This window comes from Panthera pardus, unplaced genomic scaffold (assembly GCF_024362965.1).
Source record: "Panthera pardus isolate Hobbes unplaced genomic scaffold, ASM2436296v1 HiC_scaffold_25, whole genome shotgun sequence".
NCBI lineage: Eukaryota > Metazoa > Chordata > Mammalia > Carnivora > Felidae > Panthera > Panthera pardus.
The window spans coordinates 26,968,631-26,996,007 of NW_026526821.1; the positions used below are offsets into that span (position 1 = coordinate 26,968,631).

At 48.5% G+C, this 27,377-nt stretch overlaps 1 protein-coding gene across 6 annotated transcripts in view; it reads left to right on the forward strand.

Annotated features, from left to right (window-relative positions):
- The first annotated feature begins 246 nt into the window (after positions 1-246).
- Positions 247-27,377, forward strand: part of BCL2L1 (BCL2 like 1) — a 51,113-nt gene continuing 23,982 nt past the window's right edge. The window contains exons 1-2 of one of the 6 annotated variants that reach the window (XM_019458858.2): positions 247-356; positions 1,898-2,591. In XM_019458858.2, the coding sequence (XP_019314403.1) occupies positions 2,028-2,591 (564 nt within the window). In that variant the 5' untranslated portion in view covers positions 247-356; positions 1,898-2,027. The other 5 variants (XM_019458860.2, XM_019458857.2, XM_019458859.2 and 2 more) reach the window with 5 other exon arrangements.

Consider the following 27,377-nt stretch of genomic DNA (forward strand, 5'->3'; position numbering starts at 1 on the left):
CAGCTGACAGAGTTGGAATCCCAGACACAACGTTCTTAGTTATAACGCGACGCTTTTTAGATATATAAACACAGATAGAGGACACTGACTAAGTGAACGCACCGAAATGTGAATATAAACGTTGACTTTTTTGGGTTTGTTTTTTTTTTGCGTCTCCATATTCCCCAGATCTGCCGCAAGGGGGCGCTCCCTCCCAGGTCTTGACGCCAGTCCTCAAGGCGCGCACTCCCTTTGCGTCTCGGGCTCGCGCGCGCTGCCGCGGCACCGGAAGTGACTGAGCTTGCAAGTTCCCCCGGTCTCTTCAGGGGAAACTGAGGCCGGCTCGTTCGGAAGAGACAGCACGAGCCGTCAGCCAGGTAGGCCGGCCCGGGTCCGCAGCGCGGAACTTGGCTACGAAGAGCCCTCGCGTCTGGAAACTACCTGGCCGATGAAGGGGGGACGTGGCCCCCCACGGCTCGCGGGGCTCGCAGGTGAGAGCACCGCCTCCCCTGTGCGTGGCAGGCGCTGCGCCCAATGGGAGCCCTCGCCGTCCCGCTTCCGTGCCGACTGGACTTACAGATTGGCTACGCCGGGGCGGACCGCCGGGGGCGAGACCCCTCCTTCTTGAAAGGGCTAGGGGGCGCCCCTGAGGGAGAGCGGTTGCCTGGCAACGGGGCGGTGGCCCGGCGGGTACCCGGCCTAGCGCGCGGGAGAAGCCACCAGGCCGCAGCCCACCCGCCCCGGGCTCCGGAGAGGTGCAGCCCCCGGCCCCCAAGGCCTCCCGGGGGCGCCAGGAAGCCACCTTGGGCCTGTCCTCAGGAAAACGTGGTCTCAGCTGGGCGGGGGGTGGGGGGGAGACGTTCGAGCAGGCCTCAGGCCCTCTCCCTGACCTGAGGAGAGGCCCGGAGCCTCACCCTCACCCCCTCTTTGTGCAGGGCGCCGGCGGCCATTGTGTCCGTGCGGGGAATGGAGGACCCGGCAATCCCCCACCACCGCCGCTACGTCCAGGGCCTTTGGGGAATTCAAAGAAAATCGGCGGTGTTTCTGGGGGGTCCCCGGCCGTCAGCCTCCCGGAAAGGCCCGGGGATGGCCTTTCCGAAGTCAGACCGCAGATCCGAGGCAGTTTCCCCCTCCTTCTGTCCCTTCTCGAAACCTTGAACCCCATTGAGAAGTACCTTCAGGGTTTCGGAAGCCTTACCCCGGGCTGGTACTTAAATAGAAACGACAACAACAACAAAAAACCTAAACCCCACACCAGCCACCTCCGGGAGAGTTCTCCTGGCTCCCAGTAGGCGGAGAGCCAAGGGGCGTGCAAGAGCGAGGGGGCTGGGCTCTCGGGTGGCAGGAGGCCGCTGCCGAGTGGCCGCCCTCGATCCGGGCGATGGAGGAGGAAGCAAGCGAGGGGGCCGGTTCCTGAGCTTCGTAATTCCTGTATCGCCTTCTGGGCTCCCAGCCTGCCGGGTCGCATGATCCCTCCGGCCAGAGCTCCTTTTTTTGCCAGCCGCCGTGAGGCCGGCTGAGTTGCCGGCATCCCGGCTGCCACCTCTTCTCCCGACCTATGTTACAAAAGATCTTCCGGGGGTTGCACCTGCCTGCGGTCGCCTGAGACGGATTTGAATGTAGGTGGTGCGGGGGTGGGGATGGGGGGCAGACTGCCCGTGCGGGTGACTTTCTGAGGAAGGCATTTCGGAGAAAAAGGGGTGGCTGGAGTAAAAAAAAAAAAAAAAAAAAAAAAAAAAGCCTGTGTGATGATTCAGAAAGAGCCCACTGGTGCTTTCAATTTGACTTCATTGAAGTCTCCTGGAAGCTAGACCCAGACCTTCCTAAGAGCCACAAAGAAACCAGTTCTGGTACCTCCAGGGGGAATGGGATATTGTAGGGTAAATGGCATGCATATTAATTTTTTTTTTTCCTGAAGCTCTTTCTCTTCCATCAGAACCTTATCTTGGCTTTGGATCTCAGAAGAGAACCACCAAGCAGAGAACAGACTCAGTGAGTGAGCAGGTGTTTTGGACAATGGACTGGTCGAGCCCATCCCTATTATAAAAATGTCTCAGAGCAACCGGGAGCTGGTGGTTGACTTTCTCTCCTACAAGCTTTCCCAGAAAGGATACAGCTGGAGTCAGTTTAGTGATGTGGAAGAGAACAGAACTGAGGCCCCAGAAGGGACTGAATCGGAGATGGAGACCCCCAGTGCCATCAATGGCAACCCATCCTGGCACTTGGCGGACAGCCCTGCGGTGAATGGAGCCACTGGCCACAGCAGCAGCTTGGATGCCCGGGAGGTGATCCCCATGGCAGCGGTGAAGCAGGCGCTGAGGGAGGCCGGGGATGAGTTTGAACTGAGGTACCGGCGGGCATTCAGCGACCTGACATCCCAGCTTCACATCACCCCAGGGACAGCATATCAGAGCTTTGAGCAGGTAGTGAACGAACTCTTCCGGGATGGGGTGAACTGGGGTCGCATTGTGGCCTTTTTCTCCTTCGGTGGGGCACTGTGTGTGGAAAGCGTAGACAAGGAGATGCAGGTATTGGTGAGTCGGATCGCAACTTGGATGGCCACTTACCTGAACGACCACCTAGAGCCTTGGATCCAGGAGAACGGCGGCTGGGTAAGGACCACGCCCCTTGTGTGTCCCTTTCTCTTGGCTTCTGGTCAGAGAGATCCCTAACAGCCTCTCCCCTGCTTCTCCATACTGTCGTGCCGGGTGATTATTGGAGGTATTGTTTGTTAAGGAGATGTGACCGGCCTCCTTGCACCACAAGAGGTTAGCTGTTCTCAAATACAGATGACCTAGATCTTGAAGGACCAGGCAGCTTTCATTCCGGTTACCCTCACGGCCCCGCTCTTTCATACTCGTGTTCCAGTTTCCCAGCGGAAGAAAACAGCCTGTGTGTTTATTTGGCCCCAAATCTTTGCGAGTGGGAAGTGAGTCCAGTCAGTGCTCCCCTCACCACAGAAAGGGCTGCTGAGCGTAACGCCTGTGAGCTCCTCCATTCTTACTCCCCCCGGGATGTCAGTCCTGTCCTGGGCTTCCCTCCCACAACTCAAGTTCCCCTTTATTTCAGAGTTTGCATACATGTTCCTCTCCTCTCAGAACAGGGCACGGCCAGGCAGAAGTTCCCACTGGCATGGATGGCTGAGGATGGTCAGATTCTAGGGCAATGTAAGCTGTGCCAGGGGGCTGGCCGTGTTTGCGCTGCTCCCCTATGTTCCTTTGCTCCCAAGTGTGTAACTTTCTGCATGGCTGGCCTGTTTGCCGAGCTCTTGCTGTGTCACGCATTAAGCCCGGGGACTTTGCACCTCGCTGCCTGGGGTCGGTTGGGGAGCTCCAGCTGTTCTGCCTGTTGCTTTCCGGCCAGGGCCCTGGGGCCTCTTCATGGAGCACTGTGTGCTGGCAAAGCAAGAACCCGGTCTTCAGGACATTGAGATTCAGTGACAGGCTTCGGGAACAGACTGACCTAGGCTTGAGTGCCAGCCCGGTCACTTAACCAGCTGTGTGACCTTGGACAGGCCAGTTTACCTTGAGCCTCGGTTTCTTCCACTAAAAAAATGTGGCAAGCCCTCTTTGCCTTGTAGGATATTGTAAATCTCGGAGCTAATGTGCGCAGTGACTGGCACCAGCAAGTTTCCATAGTAGTAGTTGTTACTGGTTCCAGACGCACTTTCTAGGCCCAGGAGTCATGCCTCATTCCTTTCTTAGGGAGGAAGAACTCTCTTGCCCATCACCAAATTAGGAGGAGACAGTGGTGAGAGGTTCTTTACCAATGGTCATCGTAGGCAGTTTTTGCTCTTCCACAGTGAGATGGGTCCTAATTTCCTTGCTTCTCTCCCTGCGTAGGGGAGGTGCAGGGCTTATGAGAGGTATTGGTCCCCTCAGAATACCCAGAAAATTGAGCAGGCTTTAGGAAATAAGTCATCTATTGAAGGAGCTGAGGTGGAAGGGGCCTTGCATCGGGGACTCTGGAATGTCAAGAATGCAAATTATCCATAGGCTGGGCCTAGGGCGTGGCACTTCAGTTTACCTCTGAGCAAGAGACCTCCTAGTTTGCCCTGGAACCCTTCCCCCGTCTTATTTCCCATTTCTTTGCAACTTCATTAACTCTTCCTGCTGCTAGTTCTTGTAAAATACAAAGGGGTCAAGTCAGTAGAGGTCAGATGACTGGGGTGGGGTTGGGGAGGTAAAGGTGGAGAGCTCTCCAGCTAAGGCCGACCAGACTTGAAAGCCATTCTGTAAATGAACTCCCTGGGGGGATAAATGATTAAATAGTTCCTGTTGGTTTGTGTGATGACCTCGCCGTTCCCTCCTGCTTTGATTCTCTTTGGGGGCAAATATTTGTTCAGCTGATTCCAGGAGGGATGGGATTCCAGCGCTTTAGACACACCCTCTGAGGCATCTCCTAGTAGACTTGGGCCTTATGCCCACCTTGCCCAACTATTGTCTTTGGCCAGTGGTGCTAATACCAGGTGGGTTGTTGCCAGCTATTAACAAAAGACAGTCTGGGAGAGGAGCCTGTTCCGTCGGCCAGCCTCTGCAGAGGGCTACGTGGATCAGAGAATTGCCAGTCACCCGGTATTGTACGTAGAAAGAGGTTTTAGACACAGCAGCATAGGGTGAGTTCATCAGATCGCCCCTGGATTGAAATTCCATCTTCTGTCTCTTTGCTCAAGGATTTTCAGAGCCCGTTAGACAACATACCGTATGTTACTTCCTCTTGGTGAACAGAGGGGTTGTGTGCAGAAGAGCAAGTTATGTCAGCACCATTTCTCAGCACACATGCTCCCTGAGGCCAGGACATAAAGAACATTTGGCTGGGGATCCTTTGGATAGAAGCTACCCACCCATCCTGTTTGAGCTGCACAGACTGGCTGCTGCAGTGGCATCTCAAAACCTTCCTGGAGGCTGTGGTGGATCCACGAGTGTAGGACTTATGGGCCATTACCACCTTGGGGTATGCTCTAAATTTAGCATCCCTACCGGAAAGGGGAAGGAAATGAACCTTTATGGAGTACATCTTATGTATGAGGCATTGTGTTGGGTCTTTTATTTATGCAACCAAAATTTATTGAGCATCTACCATGAGGCAGGCACTGTGCTGGCCATAAGCTGCACGTGGTATCTTCCCTCGTGGAAATGACATGCTATTTCATAGAACCCACACAGTAACTTTCCAAGGTAGGGGGGTTTATTCCCAGTTGACATGTGAAACTCCTGATAGCTAAATGACTGGCTCCTGGTATCCCTCAACCAGTTAAGTGACTGAGTGAGAGTTTATACCTAGGTCAGCTTGACTCCAAAGCTTGAAGTCTTTTCCATCCCATATCAGGTTGTCCTGGGAGTAATAAAGTGACCCAGACATGCTGGCACAGAAAGCCAGAGATGCAGTAAGGCCAAACAAAACATGCCTGTGGAGGTACTCACTCTGGTCTGTGATGCTGGCATTGTGCAGGTAGAACAGTGCCTTTGTTGGCCATAGCAGGTCCCAGGTAGTCTGATTCTGGCACTGGTAAAACTCAAGTGGGCATTAAAGGTTTTGCCTAGCCAGAGTGACCTTCTTGTTAGTTTTTTCATTGTTAAGCCCTCTCAGGCTTAGATAAGAATCGTGTGCATGTGGGGAGAAGGTGGCCTGCTTCAGATCTGTCTACTTAATTGTGGGTGGGTTCCAAGGACTGGAATTTCAGTCATAGCCACACCACGGCCTTACTGGAGTCACATGGCAATATGCTGAACCTGTTTGTCTCTGTTGTCCATCCGTCTGTCTCACCTGTAAAATAGAATAATGATAGCCACCTGCCATAGCTGGACTCTAGTAAAGGATCTAGAACAAAAGCCCTTCCTGGCCTTTAATTGTAGGATAGAAGAAGCACCTCTTTAATGAGTGGGCTCTCTTCCTCAGAAAACTGAACTTTGGCCTCAGAGTTTCTCAAGAAACAAAGCCAGCTCCTGAGATAATCATCTAGATTGGAATATGATGTGTGTGACCTTCTCTGTAGGACAGAGTGTTTCTGGGGCTTTCAGTGGGAATGTGGACAGCTTTAGGGTGAGGACCCAGGTAGACTAGGCCATTTTGGGATCTCTGTGCCTGGGAAACCCCTAAGCCTGATGGAAATACCATTGCTGAGAGCAATGAACAGTGTGTGGGGAGAGGAAGCGTAATTTGGCCTTTCCCAGGTTGCATGGCTCTGTGGTCTTCTAGTTTCTATAGGTTTCTTCTTGCCTATTCTGGCTTCTTTGGCATGGGTATATGATTAGCTGAAGCACCTCAGTGACCTTTGCAGATCTCAGCAGCTGTTGGCAGTTCTGCGGTTTTCTTGGGGAAACCCCATTAGAAACCCCAAACGTGGAAATTTTTAGTAATCTCATTCAGGTCCCAAAGTGAGGTAGAAATATCTCAGGGACTCCACCTCAAAACACCCAGTTCTTCTGGATGTGCGTTTGACGTTGCTTTTAAAATTCTGTCACCATCACAGAATTTTCCAGACTTCCTGGGACTAATTTCCCCAGTGGTCCCATGGAGCCCTTCAGCCTCTGCTAGAAAATTACCCAGGTGTTTTTTCAGGGGGTCTCGACAGAACCCAGAAGATTTTCTTTTCTTTTGTGTGGACAGTCACCACATTTGTTTGGGCTGCAGGAAGCAGCGGTTGTCAGCTGTCCTTTCCCCAGCAGGTATCTGTCCTGAGTCCGATGGACTTCAGCAATTTTGAGTAGCCACAGCCTTCCATCATGGGGCTTTCTTTCAGCAACTATGGTCTTGTCCGGGTTTAGCCTGGATAGATTTAGGGGTAATTCCCAGTGAGCTGCTCTTCGACAGAAGCATAATCTCCTACTACCTTAATTAGCAGGGCCCTGTCCCCACCCCCAACCTCCAACCTAATTCCACAGAGTCCTCCCTCGGGACTCCCTCTTTTTTCTTTGAAGGAGTCACTCTGCTCCTGGAGCCACTTCTCTTCTGTCCCTATAGCCGACAGTCTGTCTTCCCCGTTCCCAGTTGGCAGACCTGAGTCAGACAATCCCACTGGGTCTTTTTGTTTAGCCTGGGGAAGAGAAGACTCAGGAGAATATGATCACCAGTTTCAAATATCTGGGAAGAGGGCCTAAGCCTTTTTTTATTGGTAAAATACCCAGCAGAACTCGAATAAATGAGAGAAAAATAACAGTGGTAGTGTTAAATGAGTGTAAAGAAGACATTTCTAACACAATCACATCTCTGCCAGATTTAGGAGTTTTCCTGAAGGTCAAGTCTGCGTCTTGCCCATACTTGTTTCCTCAGCACTGACCAGAGGTCTTGGGCATAGCAGGCACCTAATGAAAGAGATGCCCACTAAATTTCTGAAGAAACACAGCTATCAAACCAGAAACCAGAATAATAGTAATGGAAACTCCTTTACCTGATGGTTCAGTCATTGATTCAAACAGTGTTTATTGAGCTTCTATGCACAGGCTGTCCTAGGTACTAGGGGTACTGCCTTAAGTAAAATGAAGTTTTGCCCTTGTGATGCTCACATTCTAGCGGGGAGAGACGGACAACAAACATGTCGTTATGCGTATATAACATATCAAGTGAGAGTAAGCGCTGTGAAGAAAATAAAGCAGGTTGAAGTATAGGGCATGCCTAGCAAGGGAGGTGGGGCTGCAGTTTTAAGAGTGGTTAGGGAAGGCCTCACCAAAAAGTAATATTTGAGCCCGAACCTGAAGAAAGTGGCAGGAGAAGAACTAGCAAGAGGGAGAGTGGTTGGGATTGAAGGGGGAGAGGTGGCCAAAAGCCAGATTGCACAGGGCATTACAGGCCACGATGAGGACTTGGCTGTGGTTGAATGAGTGAGAGACCAGAAAAAAGTTTGGAGCACGGGTAAAGTGATCTGAATTCTGCAAGGGCTGCAGCCAGGAACCCTGTGATGAGGTTGGTGCAACTGCCAGGTTAGAAAGAATAGTGGTTTGGATCAGGAGACGGAAGTGGGAATTGTAAGAAGGGACTAAGAGCAAATGGCCAAGCTTGCACATGGCATGTTGATGGAGGCCACATTTTTTAACCGCTAGGAGGTCATGAAATCAAGGCTAAATAAGCTAGATGTTCTTCAGCGATAGTTCTGTCCAAATGCGGTATCCTGAATGGTTCTCCTCCATTCTAGCAATATTTCTGTTTGAAATGTTGTCTGGGCCTAGGTCGTAGCTCACCCACATCTAGCTGTGTGACCTTGGGCAAGCTTCTTGAATTCTCTGAACCTTGGGGCAAATGATATCTGCTTCATCAGGTCATGACAAAGACCTTATGAGGCATGCCCAAGATGTGTAGAGCCTGGCACATGTTGTTAGCATAATTCCTATCATTTTTACCCCAGAACTCAAGTCAGAAACCCATTCAGCATGCATTCTCCTTTTTTGGGCTCCATGCCCCTCCAGCACATCCTCAGGGCAGGGTCCTAGCAGTGTTTTTGTCATGGTAGGAGTCCATGGTGTTTCTGTGCTGTGGTGGTACAAGCACTGGTCATAGAGTCAGGATCCTTGTTCTGTCATTCTGCTCTGACTCACTGTCTTTCCTTGGCCAACTCACTTCACCCCCAGGCTCCAGTTTCCCCCAAATCTGTAGGACAGAGGGTTGAAGTGGACAGTCTAGGTAGGAATCTGGTTGTCACTGGCCTTAAGCCTTGTGGCCAATTCCACCATTAAGGCATATTAATTACATTTGAGGATGGCTCTTTCCTATCAACAGCTACAGCACTTGAGCTATAAAAATTAAGTAATTCCAGTGTCAATACAGGGTACTTTGTCACTGACCCCACAGTAATAATATTCTACATTTATGTAGCACTTTGCAACTTCCAAAGCGCTTTCATATCCACCTTGCCTTTTTGATGCATATAGCCACGCAGCGGGGTGAGCCGGAGGGAAATCAGGCTGAGAGAGGTGAAATGGCTTGCCCAAGGTTACACATCGGGAGGAAGAGGCAGGGTTTGGATCTGTGGATCACTTGACCACTTACTTGCTGTGTGACCGTGGACAAGTCTTTTAACTTGTAAATAGCCGCAATAATAGTGCCTTGTTCTGAAGACTCAGTGAGTTAATCCACTTCTTAATGTTCTCAGAGTAGTGACTGTCAGTATCAGCAGCAAACAGCAGCCACATCCTAGGGCTCCTTCTGGCTTCCCATTTATTACATATTGATTTTTGCAAATAGTGTTTTTGCAGAAAGAAACTGCCTCTGGGACCTTCTGGTACTTGGTTTCATCCCTGATGAGACTCTCAGGCCAAGCTGGAGCCTTACAGCTAGCTCCAAGCTACAAGGCTTTTTGGGCAGACTCCAGAGCTCCCCTCGGAACTAGAGGTTTTTCTCTCGCTCTTCAGGAAATGCCATTGCAATGACTTCCATGGACTGCTTCCTGTCCCAGCCCTGCAGCCGATTCCTGCTGGTGAGAGTGTAGAAACTGGAAAGTAATGTCCCTAAAGACTCCCCCCTCCCCACAAACTACTTTTTTTGGACGTGTCCCTCCCTTTCCTCTTGTCAGTTACTTTCTTTGCTCCCTCCCCCTTCACCCTTCACCTAGCTTCTCTCCCCAGCCCTTGGTCAACCCTTTAAGATTTGAAAATGCATTTCCAGTTAGTTCTGTCAGAACAGTTCTGGGGGCTGGCCAGAACTCCATCTCTCTCCCAGGCTCCATCACTCAGTAGCAGTTTCAGTCTGGGACTCCCCCTAGAGGGACATTAAGCCTGTCACTTGCAGTGCCTTGTGTCATCCATTAACCCCGAGTTTCCCCTGAGGTCCCTACCCCCCCCCCGCCCCCCCCCCCACTCCATCCCCCCTGCACAGGATGGAGACTCCTAAGAGAGATCTTAGAGGTTTGGCACATATAAATCCTGCCTCTTGGAGACTGATGACAGAGGATGGAGTGAAGTGGAGTCAGCCCCTCCCCCCTTCACCTTTCAAGAGGAAGCTAGAAGGTTGAAAACCTTGTTGGACAATCATCTGAGGAATGGGAGCTAGCTTGGGAGGGGATTGGAACGCACTCAACTATGCCTCAGATCCTTTGTTCCGCTCTTGAAAGGGAAACATTCCCCTCCCTCCTCCCTGGCCACACACACGTGCCTTTGTTCCCCGGTCAGGCCAGGCGGAGCCAGGAACACAGTGTCCCTTCCAAGGAGCCTGACTTGTCTCCCCAGAGGCTGGCTTCCTGGTCAGCAGGATTGAGACTTTTGCTCAGGAACCCCCCCCCCCCCCCCGCCCCCCAGCCTCCTGTCCTTTCCATGGAAGAGTCTTTCTCTCAGCAGCTGAAAACTTGACTACAGAGCTGTCCAGGGACTTCCCTGGAATTATTCCATGGGATGCCCACATCCCAGGATTAAACAGTCCCTCCCTCTTATTCCACTTGGTGATTAATATTATTGTTAACATTACTATTAATAGCACCTAACATTTATCAAGTGCTTACTCTATGCCAGGCATTGTTCAGAGGGCTTTATATGTATTTATTTATTCCATTCGTCTAGCTGCACTTTGAAGTTGGTACTGTTATTAACCCCATTTTACAAGTGAGGAAACTGAGGTACAGAGAAGTTAAGCAACTTACGCAAGGTAGCACAGGTAGAGGTAGTAAGTGGCAAAGCCTGGGAGAGTAGTTTCCAAGCTCCCACTTTTAAGTACTCGGCCCCTGCCCCCCATTGTACCAGTGTTTAGACGATGGTGGGTATTTATCCAGTGCCACTTACGTGACAGGCCTTTTACCAACATCATCTCTTTGTTACTGTCCTGACAACTTTACCATTATAGGACACTGAGATTTGGAGGGTTTACTTAGCAGGAGGCAGAGTCAGGATTTGAAACCAAGACGATCTTACTCCAAACCCTGTGTTCTTTTTCTCTACCCTTCTTAAAAGCCCTACAAGGTTATCTTCATTCTATGGTTGAGAAAAACTGAGGCTCGGAGAAAAGTGACACGCTCTGGGCCTCATAAGCTAATACCAGGGCGACCTGGGCTTCAAACTCGAGGTGACACTTTTAACACTTTACTGCCTTAGTAGTCTGTAGCGTGATGATAGTAGCTTTTATGTGCGTGTGAACGCTGTGTCATTTACCAGCCTCCTTTGTATACATCATTTCACAGCGAGGTAGGTGAGGTGGGTATGTTTAGACCCATTTCAGGAAGGAAACTAAGGCCAGGAGTCTTGTCCCACAGTTAATGGCAGCGTCAGTCTTACAAGTCTTTTTCTGGCTTTTAAGGCCTGAATGTTATATATAATGTCTGCCTTCCCTAAGGCTGTTCATTGCTTGGAGCTGTCCTTAGAGTTTGATTTCATTTGTTAAAGCAGCAAGTACTGATGAATGCTTTACATGTGCTAAGTGCTGGGGATACTGTGGGTACTGGGGTGAGTAGACCTGGGTCCCATCCCTCAGTGGTCTGTTTCCGTGCCCCACACCTGGGGCCTTGCTAGTATCCTTCTACCATCTGAGTCAGGCTATATGTATCACCCGTCTACCCCCTCTATCGCCAGACACACCAGGCAAGGTTCATTATAGTTGGTGTGTACTGATCACCTTCCACACACCCATAGATAAAACTCCGGACTCAGACTTGAAGCTTAGCTTGATTTCTTGCTCTACTACATAAGTACTAGGCATATCAGTTTCAAGTTCTCACCCTTAAATCTGAGAGAAGTAATACCAACTCATCAGAGTAAGGGAGGCTTAAGCAAGAAAGTGAAATTTAAAAGTGCTTTTTAATAATAATAACAGATACTGTGTGTTGAGTGTTTGCTCTGTGCCAAGTGCTACATTTATGCCCTTGACGTTAATCATCTTGTTTGGTCCTCACAACTGTGTCAAGACAGAGAATCCAGAGCTTCAAGAGGCTCTATAGGGGCGCCTGGGTGGCTCAGTCAGTTAAGTGTCTGACTTCAGCTTAGGTCACGATCTCACAGTTCTGGGGTTCAAGCCCCGCGTCGGGCTCTGCTGACAGCTCAGAGCCTAGAGCCCGCTTCAGATTCTGTGTCTCCCTCTCTCTCTGCCCCTCCCCAGCTAGCACTCTGTCTCTGTCTCTCAAAAAAGAAAATAAAAATGTTGAAAAATAATAATAATTAAAAAAAAAAAGAGGCTCTATAATATGTCCACACTAACATACCTTACAGGAGGCAGATCTGGGTCTCGCACTCAGATGTATCTGGTGCCAAAGCCTACCCTCAAGCCACTGCGTCATTGCTTCTTTGCAGGTCTGGACTGGCTTATTTTACCCTGAGTTCCTGGCACAGGGCCTGAGGTTGGGTAAGGGCTTGGCCAGCATCTGCTCAATGAACATGAGGTTATTATTAGATGCAGGTTAGGTGACAAAAATGTCTCTGTCCCTAAGGAAGCAAACTCATTTGCAGCAGGAGGAATAGACCCGAAACACTTGGTGAATGGCTCCAGGCAAACTGTGCCAAATCTGTGCTGTCGTTTCCAGAAGCAGAAGAGGACAGACCCACTGGCTGCATCCCACAGATGCCCTGGAACTCTGCCAAACCAGGCCACTTCCACCATCAGCTATTCAATTGATGACTCGGTCCAGAGGCCTCCACTCCCAGGCTGCATCATCAATATGCGCCTTCTCCCTTGCCAACTGCACTGCCAACCCAGACCCTCTCCTGCGCCAATAGTGGAAAGTGTCAGGAGGGGAAAGATCACCATAGGCTTGAACAATAGCCTTCTCAGCAGTGTGGCTTTGTGCAATGCAATGCACACTGAATCCTCAGTTTCCCCAGCTGTAAAGTGAAGATAAGAGTCATCCCTTGATGAAGATAATAGTAGTAATGTCTTTCTCATGGAATTGCTTTTTCTTCAGCCTGGGTCACTCTTCTCCTAGATCTGATCAGGGCTGTCATCTTACCATTTAAGTCTCGACTGAAATTATCACCTCTGGAGAAGCCACCCATGTTTACATGTTTACCGTCTGTCTCCTCCAGTAAAATCTAAGTCCCCTAGAGTGTAGGAGTTTTGTCTCATTTTTTTCCTTCATCCCCAGCGTCTAGCAGAGTGCTTGGCATGTAGGAGACACTCAGCAAATATTTGTTAAATGAGTGAGTGACCCTGTAGCCCACCTAGCACAGTGCCTGACGCGGTATACTCAGTCAATGTTAGGCATCATTATTACCTATTAGGAAGATGTGGACCATGAAGGCTTTCAGTAGTTGGAAGGAATGTGCAAGGGCAGCCTTGGTAGATAAGAACCACTCGGGCAGATCTGGAGGGTAGAAAGTGTATGATGCGTTTGGGAGGTAGCGAGAGGGCAGACTGGCTGAAGAGGGTCTGGGTTGTGAGTAAAGCTGGTCAGGGAAAAGGGAGCAGTGACTGATGGCAGAAGTCTCTGGGCAGAGGGATAGGGATGGTTGACAGTACAGGTGGGCCCAGTGGGGAGAGGCCCAATACCAGAGGGATGCAGCCAGGTCTCCGGTGACGCCTGGGAAAGAGAATCTCTTGCCAGCTGGGACACAGCAGGGAAAACTGCAGGGAGATAAAAGCCAGAGGCACCTGTGACCTGTGGATCAGGTAGGCTGCCCGGGTTGTTATTTTGGGGCTCTGGGGCAGGTGCAGATTCAAAGGCTTGATTGAAGCCTTTTGGCAACTCTTGTGTCAGTAGGGTAAACATCACCTGTCTCCTGCCACCTGTGGCAACAATGCCAGGAAGGTACCCTAGGAAGGCCCAAAGGGGCCCAACTTTTTTGCTGCCCTCATGGAGCAAGAAATACCCACCATGACAGGCCACTTCTTCCCTGTCGTACAACCCCCTTTCTGAAGGGCTCAGGTGGCAATAAGATACCTCCTGCCCAAGAGGCCTCCATGGTTCTGGCCCATGGAAGGCAGGGGCAGGGCTTTGGGAGCCGTTGACAGCTGGGCCCAGCTGGGGGAAGGGATCAGTTTGGGAGCAGGTGCAGATTTCAGGGAGGGCGGGGCCTGAAGGGAAGTAGGGATCTTGGTAGACTACAAAATTGCCCTCCCCATCCCCCAGCCACAGCTGGCTTCTCTAGGAACCTGATGACCTAGTTACAATGCTTAGAAATTGTTAGCTTAGCTTGCAATTTAGGGCTGTACCAGTCTCTCCTTTCTGAGGCTTCTTAGGTCCAAAAGGTGCCCTGGCATTCCCCCAAGGGGGTTCCATGTGAAGGATATGCACTGTATCACATGTACGGGCTTCTTGTCCAAGAAAGGAAGGAACCAATCAGGTTTCTCCCTTCTTCCTTGATGTGCCCTCCACCCACCCAAGGGAGAAAAGACTCCCCTGCCCCCACCCATGCCCACTTCTTTCTCTCTCTGGGGGGTTGATGGGTGGCAAACAAAGGTCACAAACTTCTTACCTGGAGGTTCTGTAGAGAGGGAGACTCCTATGCCCCTGGAGATAGCTTGAGCACACCTAACCATTTCCTCCTTACCTTCTCATCTGTGTGTTGTTAAGGCTGGATGGAAGGGGGTGAAGAAGAATCTTTTGGGGGCTCTGGAGGCTCCAGCCCTGCCAGGCAGTAGCTGCTCCTGGTGTTCCTGGTGTCTGCCTCTCCATGGCCTCCTTCAGACAAATTTCATCACTGTTAAGAGGCACAAAATTTGGCAAACCAGTACTGGAGCCTACTTGCCCTATAGTTATCCTTGGACAAATTACTTATCTCCCCTAGCCTTAGTTTCCTCATTTATAAGAAAGAGGTAATAATATATAGTGCTTTTCTTGAAAGACTCTTGGGAGCATGAAAATAACTGGTAAGATACATGGAACACTTAGCATGGGGGCTGGCATATAGTAAATATACTAAGTATGACAGCTACTATTACTGCTATTATTATCAGAGTGTCTTCACAGGTGGTCAAGTTGCTGTGGTCACTATTGGCGCTACTCTCCAAGAGAAAATTTCTAGGTTGAGAGAGTATGTGGATATCCTTTGAACCAAGAGCTTGGAGATTTTAAGATCCTGAAGCTGAGGACAGTGGTCTATAACCTTGTCCTCCACCTCCTCCACAAGTGCCCCAAGTCATGCTCTGTTCACAGTAATCGTGGCTAACCTGGCATTTGGCAATAGGGCGTATTTGATCTTTGCTGAGTACCTCCAGGAAGGCAGGGCCCTCCTCCTCTGCTTTATTTACCGCTGTGTCCCTAGAACCTGCCACAGAACCTGGAACATAGAAAGCACTCAATCATTATTTGTTGACTGAGTGGAAGGCTTAGTGAGTTGAATATTTAAAGTATATAGAAGTTGGGGCGCCTGGCTGGCTCCATCTGGAGCGTGTGACTCTTGATCTTGAGGTTATAAGTTTGAGCCCCACGTTGGGTGTCGATAGTACTTAAAAATAAAATATTTTAAATAAAATAAAAATAGAAGTGCAGAGAAGCACACCTAGCGCATAGTAGGTGTGTGACATGTTTGAACGATTAAACAAAGTGTTGTGAGGCCTCTGAGTTTTTCCAGGATGGCTCCACTCCTTGTTTGCTGTGTGGCCATAAGCCTCTTGCCCAAGCTCTGCCCGTTGCCTCATCTGTTGCAGAAAGATAACACCCGCCTTGCCTCCCTCGTGGGCTAGCTGTGAGGCCCAGGGAGACGATAGATGAAAAAGCACTTTGAGAACTATAAATATTTGGTCTTGTTGCTGTTCCTTGACGAGGTCACAGCCATAGCTGTGTCATTCATTCATTCGTTCATTCATTCAGCCAACAAGCATGTTTTGAGTGGAAGCAATAGCTGGCTCGCTTATCTGGCTTCACGAATTTGGACAAGTTACTTTACTTCTTTAAGTCTGAACATCCATAAAATGGAAATAATACTCTTTTCACAGGATTGTTGGGAGGAAGCCGAAAGCAAGGCCCCCTGAACTTACCGAGGCTGAAAACTGTCTCTCTCGCTGTCATCAACTATGATGAGGCCTAGCACTTGGTGGCTGAGGGTTTAGTGACATTAAGCCATTACTGCCTTCTGTAGTCAAATTACCAGACAAGGCCAGAACTCTTGAGTGTGACTCAAATGGGAAGTAGAAATGAGTGTTCCCTCCTAACCCCAGGATGTCCTCGCCTGCCTCGGCTGGACTGCTGAGTGGGAGATCTGACCCAGCCAGGATCAGTACTGCTTAAACATAAAACCATGAGGCACAGTGGGCCTCACCCCACGCTCACCTCTGATTCAGAACAAGAACATCCACCCCTCGTTCTACCCACTTCTCCGTCTGCTACTCAGCCAGAAAAATTTCCCTTTGTTCACAGCACCCACATTCATATGAAACCCTAGGGGTTACCATATCAAGGAAATCTTCAGGGAGTCCTCAGAAACAGCCCTTTGGGGCAGGGTCTAGTGAGGGAGCCCAAGTCTAAGTTCAGGGTCTCCTGGGACTGGGTCAAGCAGCAGGTGCAGGCATGAGGCCCCAGGCTGGTGGCTAAGTGACGAAACTGAGAGATGTATAGGGCCAGACAAGAAGCCAACCTAGAGGAAACTGCCTGCCTGTCCATGCAGGTGTGTGGGCACCTGGGGGCAGTTTCTGGTTTGAGTTAGTGGTGGAAGTTGGCTTTCGAAATCAGTACTCCAAACCTCAGTGAGGGAAGCCCATGGAGCTCCAGGGCAAAGCCTGCCGTTGGCACCCAGTCTGGGCTATAGAGTCAGACACAGCTGAATTTGAATCCAGGCTCCATCACGTACCAGCTGCTTGTCCTTGGGCACATTCCTCCCCTTCTCTGAGCCTCTGAAAAGTGGAAATAATAATACCTGCCTCAGTTTTTCATAAGGATGAAATGAGATCATACATGTCAAGCTCAACACAGATGTTAGAGTAATTTTAACAATAGTATTTTTTGTGCAGTTCCACTTAAGTGTTCATATGTATTAATTCTCTGAATTCTCAAAACAGTAGCACTGAGGTAGGTACTCTTATTATTCTCATTTTACAGAGGAGAAAAGTGAGGCATAGGGAAGTTTAAGGAATTTGCCCAAAGACACAGCTACTAAGTGGTGAAGTCATGAGTTGAACCCAAGCCTGCTGGCTCCAAAGCCCACGTGTTCTACCTCTGGATAAGGAGGGCCCAGTAAATGTTGCTGCTGTTACTCTTGTATCCTTCATTGTAGCTGTCTGTGGTTTTGGCCTATCTGCTGAATTGTGAGCTCAGTGAAGGCAAGAAACCCATCTTAATCACCTTCCATCCCCAAAGACCAACATAGTACTCACAGTACTCATTAATATGTGCTTAATGGCTGAGAATATTCCCCATCTTCATTAATCAATCAGTAGCTCTTTATCGACCATTTCCTGTAGGCTAGATTTGAACTAAATCCTGGGAGGAATGCAAAGTACAACTGTGTCTCTGTAAACGGAAGGTTGGGTGTGTGTATGGTTGGGGGGGAGAGGGGGAAGCATTCCAGAGCACTGTGTCATTGGCAGAAACTTCCACACAGGAGGCAAAAACAATACAGGTGGCTTGGGGATGTTTTGCAAGCTGGGATTCCCACCCCTCCCTGACTGGGCCACTCCCTCCATCTTCTGCAGAACAAGGTGGCACAGATTCCCTACTACTGCCCTAGGCAGAAACCTCTCCTTCTCTTTGCACTCCTTCTCTTTGCGCCCTCTCCAGTGAGGAGGGTGCATCTTTCTTGCTCATGCAGCTAGTTCATGGGAGCCTAGAATGACAGGGAAAGAATCAGAAGTTTGGAGCTGGGAAGGGACCTTAAAAAAAACACTACTGCCAAACCAGGTTGGGGGGGGGTGGGGAGGGAGGGGGGCAGGGTGGCTCAGTTGATTAAGTGTCTGACTCTTGGTTTCAGCTCAGGTCTGATCTCACAGTTTGTGAGTTCGAGTGGAATCTGCCTCTGCACTGACCGCGAGGAGCCTGCTTGGGATTCTCTCTCTTTCTCTGCTCCTCCCCCACTGGTGTGTGTTTGTGTGTGTGCGTGTGTGTGCACATGCGTGTCCACACTCTTTCCCTTTCAAAATAAATAAATAAACTGAAAAAAAAATTTTAAAAACCAGGTCCAGATCTTACCACATTCTTGCTTGTCAACCTCTACCCACTTAGAATAAAACCCACAGTCCTTACCAAGTCTGCTAAGACTTGCATGATCTGGTCCTGGCTGCCTCTCCCATCCTCCATCCATTCCTCCACTCCCTCTCTGTACCCTGACCACAGAGGCTTCTGCTGTTCCTTGTTCCCGTCACACTTGTCCCTGCCTTCGGGCCTTTGTAGTTGCTGTTTCCGCTACCTAGAATGCTCTGCCCTGGTGTGTGCCTTGCTGGTTCTTTCCATTGACTCAGCTCCCAGGTCACCTCCTCCAAGAGGTTCTCTTTGACCTTTTGTCTAAAGTAGCTGAGCTACTTTGTTTAGTCTTTTACCTGCTACATTATCTAGTCTTTCACCTGCTTGTATTTTTTGTCATAGCACTGATCTCTGACATTTTCCTTTTGTGTGTTTACTTGGTTTTTGTTTCTTCCACTGGAATACAAGTGTCATGATTATAAGGACTTTGGTTTGTTCATTATTTTATCTGTAGTTCCTAAAACTCTAAAACTGTTCCTTGCAGGTAGTAAACATTCAGTGAATGATTTTGGAACAAATGACTAATGACTGAGCAAATGAACAAACTTGAGATGTTGTTTTCATTTTACACATGAGAAAACTGAGGCCCAGAGAAGTGAAGCCAATAAGAATTGAGAGTGTTGTTTCAGCTCATCTTTTGAATGCTAAGTGCCAAGCACTGTGTTTAGTGATTTACTTGCATTATCTTTGTTGCTTCTCATAATGAGTTGTTTGGAACATCATTTTTTGTACACTATTATAGCATTTACAAGAAAACTAGAGGAGCGGCTTGGTCGATTGAGCATTTGACTCTTGATTTCAGCTCAGGTCATGATCCCAGGGTTGTGGGATCAAGCTCCATGTTGGGCTCCTCACTGAGTGTGGAACCTGCTTAAGAGTGTCTCTCAGGGCATCTGGGTGGTTCAGTCGGTTAAGCGTCCAACTTCGGCTCAGGTCATCATCTCAGTTTGTGAGTTTGAGCCCCGTGTTGAGCTCTGTGCTGATAGCTCAGAGCCTGGAGTCTGCTTTGGATTCTGTGTCTCCCTCTCTCTCTCTGCTCTTCCCCTGTTAATGCTCTGTGTCTCTCCCTCTCTTTCAAAAATAAACATTAAAAAAATTTTTTTTAATAAAAAAAAATTCTCTTTCTCTCTCTCTCTCTCTCTCTCTCTCTCTCCTGCCCCTCTCTCCCACTACTGCTCTTTTTCTTTCTCTCTCTCTCTCAAAAAAAAAAGGGGAAAAAAAACCTAGACTCTTATTTTTTTTATTGGAACCCCATTCTGTTTTACAAAGAGCTGGATGCAACTTAGGAAAATTCATGTAACTAGAAGGATTTAGCTAGAGATGTCAGGTGAAAGAAAAGTATGGGTAAGAAAACAAGAGCCAGAACTAAAATAGGGTCCACAGAAATGGATACTTGAGTCTCTTTGAACTGAGCAGTTTTTCTACTGTTGTTATGATTGATTACTAAATTATGCCCAGATTCTTGAAAATGGTTTTTTATTTTTTAATCCAATCACCAGGCACTTAGCTGGCTCAGTCGGTGGAGCATGCAACTCTTGATCTTGGGGTTACGAGGCTGATCCCCACATTGGGCATGGAGCCTACTTTAAAAATAAAATCCCAGGGGCGCCTGGGTGGCTCAGTCGGTTGAGAGTCCGGCTTCGGCTGAGGTCATGATCTCACAGTCTGTGAGTTCAAGCCCCACGTCAGGCTCTGTGCTGGCAGCTCAGAGCCTGGAGCCTGCTTCAGATTCTGTGTCCCTGTCTCTTTGCCCCTCCCACACTCATGATCTGTCTCAGAAATAAATAAACATTAAAAAAAAAAAATTAAAAATAAATAAATAAAATAAAATCCTCTCACACACTTGACCTTGAGATTGTCCCGACTGCATATAATAGTCCAGGATTTGTTGGCTTCCTCACCACCTCATCAGCTGGACTCCTGGACTAAGGCAGCATGATCTCTTCCTTCTCATTTACCAAAAGAGCCAGTCCAGCAGGGAGGAGCCTGGCCCTTGCCTCAACCCCAACTTTGTCTCAAAGAGAGCCTTTTCCCTAAGAGATTAGTTGAGATATCACCCAACTGAAGACCCAGTTCTTTTTTTTTTTTTTTTTTTTTTTTTTAATTTATTTTTGGGACAGAGAGAGACAGAGCATGAACGGGGGAGGGGCAGAGAGAGAGGGAGACACAGAATCGGAAACAGGCTCCAGGCTCCGAGCCATCAGCCTAGAGCCTGACGCGGGGCTCGAACTCACGGACCGTGAGATCGTGACCTGGCTGAAGTCGGACGCTTAACCGACTGCGCCACCCAGGCGCCCCTGAAGACCCAGTTCTTAAGACACTTTGAACCAAATTAGAGAGAGAAGACATCACATGAAAAGAGATGTTGTGAAAGCCACCAGTAAATGCTAAATGCCAAGTAAAAGAAGCACATCACAGCAGAGGGGCCATTAAAGCTGGAGCTTACCATAGAGAGGGAGAAGAACTGGTGCTCCCAGCAGGGGGTCATGTGAGCTAAGATGTGCCAACTGGGATGGACTCTTGAGAAGAGACCCATGAGCAGCAGTAGTCCAGTTGGAAGTATGTGTGGACTGGCCCCTCTCTTACTAGTTGATAAAGCCAGAATGGTCAGTTGGAGCCAAATTTGTGGAAGCTTCAAGTGCCAAGAAAAGATTCTGAGGCCCTCCTCGGCAGCCCTGGTATCCCAATAGATGAGTCATTGCCAGGCATAGATGCCCATCCTGGCTGCCTGTCGGTCCACTGATTCCCAGGTAGCAGTGCCAGCATCTGAAATGGGAGCCAGGACCTTGAACGGACAGTGAACAGAAGAGTAAGTGTGGGGCATTTGTCAGGTGAGACTCTGACCATCCTGGGTGCGTTCCTTCATTTTGGTGATTCAGCAAATGTTCACTGGGCACCATTTACATGCCAGGCTTTGTGCTAAGTGCTGGGGGTGCTGTGATGAGCAAGACAGTCAAGGACGCTGCTGTCACAGAACTCTTATATTAGTGGGGAAGACAGCCTGTAAAACAAATAAAATCATTTCAAATAGAAGGTTAAACAATGTAAAGAAAATGAAACTGAGTAATGGAGTATCTAGGGAAGCAACTTTATGCAGGGAGATCAAGGAAAGCCTCTTTAAGGAGGTGACAGTTGACCCGAGTTAACCTAGGTTAAGGGGAAAGAGCCAGCAGCCTGGGAAGATTTGAAGCAAAGATTTTGCAAACAGAAAAGCAAGGCAGGGGTGCACTTGGCTCATCCAAGCTTTGGGCCAGTGCAGATACTCAGCTCTGACAGCGGCGTGCCCAGTCTGGGCCTTTGTTTCCTTTTGAAATGTTGTAGATGAAGATGTTCTTCACACCTCCCTCACAGACATCCAAGGGGAATAAGGGTGACTGCCATTTATCGAGCACCTGTCGATAGCCGTGTCAGGTACTCTGTGCATTTTCTCATTTAATTCTGCCACCCAGCCTGTGTGGTACATGGTCTGTTGGCCCCAGTTTCTCTTCCAGTGAGGAGACTGAGGTCTGGAATGGTAACGTTCCACGCCTAGGATCCTGCAGCTTGTGCACAGTAGAACCTGGATTCAGATCCAGATTGGTGTGGCTCTAAAACCAGAATTCTTTCCGTTGCCCCACCTTTGGAATGAATGAAGCATTGTTAGTTCAGGATGTGCAGAAAGCCACTTAGCAAAAACAGGGTAGTGGAAGAAGCTTGGGATAAGGGTCTTGAATGATACCTACTATCCTTGCCAACTGAGAGGACTCTTTTTGCTCATCTTGAGGATGCCTTTGGAGCCTGGGGTTACTGTTGGCCTTTGCCAGAGGCATGTTCGGACTTAACCAGCTGAGTATCCCCCAGTTTCCTGCTTTTACCATCTCAGCTGCTGGTCAGGAGGTTTGGGAAGGTGACATCATCTAGCTGAATCAGCTGCTGCTTCTAGACACTTTAACAGGAACTGAAAGTCATTGCTCCTTCCTTTCTGCTCTGCAAGTCTCTTCAGAATGAGGCTGGGGTACAGGTATTCCACCTGTCTGCAGGGGGTTGGGTGGAACAGTGCTTCCACTTTTAGAGAGCTGGAAGGTTCATTTTCTTGGAGAAAGCTGTCCTCAAAGCTTCCCAAGCTAAAGGATCAGTGTTCTTGGGGAATAGAAGGATTCACAGGAGGGTGAATGTTTGTAGTACCTCTATTATTTATTTATTTATTTATCTATCTATCTATCTATCTATCTATTTATCTATCTATTTATTTATTTCTGTGTCAGTGTGGAATTTTTTTCTAATTTTAATTCTTTTTTTTTTTTTTTTTGAGAGCAAGAGAAAGCATGTGTGGGAATGGGAGGGGCAGAGGGAGAGAGAGATAATCTTAAGCAGACTCCACACCCAGTGTGGAGCCCAAACAGGGCTCAGTCTCGCAACTCTGAGATCATGACCTGAGCCAGAATCAAGAGTCGGATGCTGGGGTGCCTGGGTGGCTCAGTTGGTTAAGCGTCTGACTTCAGCTCAGGTCATGATCTCACAGTTCATGAGTTCTCACAGGTCATGAGATCTCACAGTTCGTGAGTTCGAGCCCTGCGTCGGGCTCTGGGCTGACAGCTCAGAGCCTGGAGCCTGCTACAGATTCTATGTCTCCCTCTCTCTCTGCCTCTCCCATGCTCATTGTCTGTCTCTCAATAATAAATAAACGTTGGGAAAAAAAAAAAAAAAGATGCTTAACCACTGAGCCACCCAGGTGCCCCTCTTCCACCTTCCCTGAGCCCTGTGACCTCGGCAAGAACTCCGGACCCTTCTGATCTCTTTCACCTAAGTCCAAGGTCCAGGCCCAGCACTGTAGGATGGGCAAACAAAATGTTATTTGTGGACTTCAGCCTTCTGGCATTTAGAGTCTGGTCAAGGGGACAAAAACCTTAGATTTCAGAACAGAGCAGCCGCCACACTAAGATCTGTTGAAATACCTGCCTTCGCCTCTTGACCCAGTGGTCATAAAGGAGAAAGATAAGTGAAATACATTTAAGAAAGGAAAACAATCAAAAGAAAGTAATAAAAAGATGGCTCAGTGCCAGGTAAGTAGGACAACAGATGGCTTCTTTGTGCTGTGACTTTGCCTCTCTCAGCCTTACTGTTTTCACATGTAAAATGGATTTCACCAGGGTTTTGGCTCCTTGGGTCATTAGAATATTACGTAACACATGGAAAGCATTCAGCAGTGCACCCAGCACCCAGGGAGTATTCATTAAATGGTAGCCCTTTAGATAGGTTCTCAAAAGAGAGCCAGCCCATTGGGTTAAGGTCAGGGAAAAGGTGGGCTTAGAACTGGACTTTGGAGCTTGGATACACTTGTGGATGGATGCTGATCATCTGCTGTGTAGTCTTTGACAGTTGACTTTTTACTTCTCGGAGCCTCTGTTTTCTCTGTAAAACATGGGTCCTGTTAGAACTCACTTCACGGGGCTATTGAAGGGGTTATTAAGGTGCTATATTAATGGGGCACCTGGGTGGCTCAGTCGGTTGAGCATCTGACTTCGGCTCAGATCATGATCTTGCAGTTTGTGAGTTCCATCCCCGCGTTAGGCTTTGTGCTGACAGCTCAGAGCCTGGAGCCTGCTTCAGATTCTGTGTCTCCTTCTCTCTCTGCCCATCCCCCGCTTGTGCTCTGTCTCTCTCTGTCTCTCAAAAATAAATAAATAAATGTAAAAAAAATTTTTTTAAGTGCTAAATTAATAGTGGAAACCACTGACTAGAGTCCCTCTCCAGTATGTGCTATTGCTGTTTCTTAATTTGGCAGGGGAACTAGCCTGGGTAAAGACTAGAAATGGGACGTGGGAAGGCCCAGCTATTGCTCATTCCCTCTCTCACCTGGGTAACTGGATCAGCTGTCTCTCTGCTTCTGCCCTTGCCTGCCGCCCCCCCCCCCCCCCCCATCTGATATCTATATAGCAACCAGTGATCTTTTTTTTTTTTTAATGTTTATTTCAGAGAGAGAGAGAATGCGCACACGCAAGTGGGGAAGGGGCAGAGAGAGAGGGAGACGCAGAATCCAAAGCAAGCTTTATTTAGGCTCTGAGATGTCAGCACAGAGCCAGATGTGGGACTTGAACTCACGAACCATAAGATCATGACCTGAGCCGAAGTCAGACGCTCAACCGACTGAGCCACCCAGGCTCCCCACAACTAGTGATCTTTCTAAAATAGAAATCAGGTCCTGTCATTCTTCACTTCAAGACCCTCCAATGACTCATCATTCGTGAGAGTAAAAACTGAAGTGTATACAGTGCAGGGACAGATGGAGGACAGTCCCCCAGAAATAAGTGGCCTAGGCTTATTCCTTCTCAGAAGCAGCCCTGCTCCTGTGTCCCTGTGTGTGTGCGTGTGTGCAGGCACAAGTGAATGACACAGTGATGATGCTATGCACCCAGGACATTTCATAATAGGGCAGGACATTGACCACTGCCTTGGGGCTCTTGAAGGTCATCAGGGCTGGGAAAGCTAAGGGCACTCCTCCGCTCTGAATCTGAGTCATTTCCTGAGAGATGTTGGTCATTCATTCATTTGTTCATCAACAAGTATTTACTGAATGCCTGCCATGCATTAGGCACTGAGCTATAGGTTCAGTACACAGAGTGAACAAACCAAAGCCTCTGTTTTCACTGTACAAGCAACGGCAGAAGCAAGAGACTAATCAGAAATTGGGCAGGTGAGCATGGACAGCAGCAAGAGACCAGTAAGAAGCTGGCTGGGTGACAGTAGGAGTTTGTATCAGGATGGAGGTGTGGCAAAAGTAGTGAGTAGGGAAGTCAGAGCTTCAGTATAATTTGAAGGTCGGGCCAACTGGGTTTGTTGATGATTGGATAAGAGGTGTGAGAGAGGAGTCCCAAGTTTTTGGCCTGAGCAACTGGAAGGAGCTTGCTGCCATTTAATGAGAAGGGGAAGATGTCATGGCCAGTGGAGTTAGACTGCCTGCATTCAAGTCCTAGGTTGCTTGCTGTTTGACTTTTGGCAAGTGTTTGACTTCACCAAGCCTCAGTTTCCTCAAATGTAAACCTGTTTCGGCTTTAGGCAGTTGGATGCTGCGAAAACTTCATGTTTCTGAAGGGTTTAGGACAGTGCTGGCATACACTAAGTCCTCAGTAAGATTTTAGCTCTGATTATTATTGTGCAGGGCAGGGAATCCCGTGACCGAGCAGGCAGCAGGTCCCACCCCACCTCCGCCACCCCCTCAAGGAGCCCACCCTCCAAGAGGCAGCTCAGACACCATCTGTCCAGCAGAGAAAAGCCACAGGGAGACAGCTTTCAGGGGGCATTAGATAGATGAGCCCTTCCCAAGAAACTTAATCTCATTCTCAGCAGGTGCTAATCCCAGCAGCCTCCCTTGGTATCTGAGCCCAGCCCACCCAGTTCCTTTTCCACCCCCACCGTGAGTCCCAGACCCTCTTCCCCTTCTCACCAGCCCCAACTGCCACCAACACACTTCCTTACCAGATGGAGAGGCTCCAGTAGGAGGAAACTGCCATCTATCTGACTGAACCGAGTCCCTGACATGTATCAGGTCACCAAGGGCTTCAGGTGCCACCTGTCCAGAGCCCCATCCGCCTCCCTCCCCAGGTGCCAGTTCCTGGGCGTGGTGCTTGATCCAGGCGGATTCAGCCTGGAGCCAGCTGGAGCCGGGGACTCCCATTGTGCCCCAGCTGCTGCCTGCCCTCCTACCCACAGGCCAAGAAATAGGCTTAACCCTTTGGACACCACACATGTAGTGAGAATTAGTGGTTGCAGTTCTCACTGAGAATTGCATTATTTTCCAGCACACCATTTTTGTTTGTTTAAGAAAGTTATTGTAAATACAACAGTGTATGTAATGTGTATATAAGGTTTCAAGAATAGGAAAAATGATCACCTGTAAACTCATCACCCAGTTTGAGAACTCAAACATTGGGGCACCTGTGTGGCTCTGTCGGTTAAGAATCTCCTGATTGTGGCTCAGGTCATGGTTCTTGAGTTCGAGCCCTGTGTCGGACTCTGCACTCACAGTGCAGAGTCTGCTTGGGATTCTCTCTCTCTCTGCCCCTCCCCCCCCACATGCACGTGCTGTCTCTCTCTCAAAAAATAAACTTAAAAAATTTTTAAATATTTTTATTTAAAAAAAAAAATTTTTTTTTTGACGTTTTTTATTTATTTTTGAGACAGAGAGAGACAGAGCATGAACGGGGGAGGGGCAGAGAGAGAGGGAGACACAGGATCGGAAGCAGGCTCCAGGCTCTGAGCCATCAGCCCAGAGCCCGACGCGGGGTTCGAACTCACGGACCGCGAGATCATGACCTGAGCCGAAGTCGGACGCTTAACCGACTGAGCCACCCAGGCGCCCCTAAATATTTTTAAATAATGGAAAAAAAGAACTCAAACATTCATGAACACCTTGGAGCTCCCTTGTGTTGCTGTCTCTAGTCACAGCCATCTCCTCCCATTCTCTTGAGAGTTGTATTTACCATTCCCTTGCATTTAAAAAAAAAAAACAAAACAGTTTTACTATATAGAGAGTATTTTGCATGCTATTAAGTTTCATTTAAACATACTATGTGTGTATTCATCTGTACTTCGCTTTTTTTTATTCAACGTGGTGAGATCCATCAGTGTTAAGTGTACATCTGTAGTTGGTTCGCTTTCATATCCCCTTGTATGATTATGTGTCCGTGTATCCATTCTACTGGCAGTGGTTATTTGGGCTGTTCCCTTGTTTTCGCTATTTCAAATGCGGTTTTGAATGCCCTGTGTATGTCTCCTCCACATGCACATGTTCTCCAGTGCAGTGGTTCGGAAACTAGACTGCCCATCAGAATCACCTGGAGGCCTTGTTAAACCACAAGTTGCTGGGCCCCACCCCCCACAGTGTTTGGTTCCGTGTGTCTGGGTTGGGATCCTGGACCACACTTTGAGCATCATTGCTGTAGGGAATGCACCCAGCAGTGGAATTGCCTGATGGAAGGTCATGCCTGGATTGCTTTCCTAGCTCTGTGTTGGTGAGAGTTGACGCTGCCACCAGCAGCATGTGAGTTTCCATTGCTTTACATCTTTGTTAATACTTGATATGGTCAGACTTTAAAATTTTTGTAGACCTGGTGGGTATGAGATGGTATCTTGTGGTTTTAATTTGCATTTCTCAGATTACAAGTGGGGTGGAGAAGCTTTCCTTACTTCTATTGATCATTCATGTTTCCTTTTTTTGTATAATACCTGCTTAAGTCTTTGCTCTGTTTCTTTTGATTGGCTTTTTTAGGGATTTGTAGGAACTCTCTATATATTCTAAATACTAATCTTTTGCCTACATGTGTTACAAATCTAGATTCTCAGTTTATAGTTTGTCTTTTCACTTTCTATATGTGTCTTTTGATTGTTAGACTTTCTTAATTTA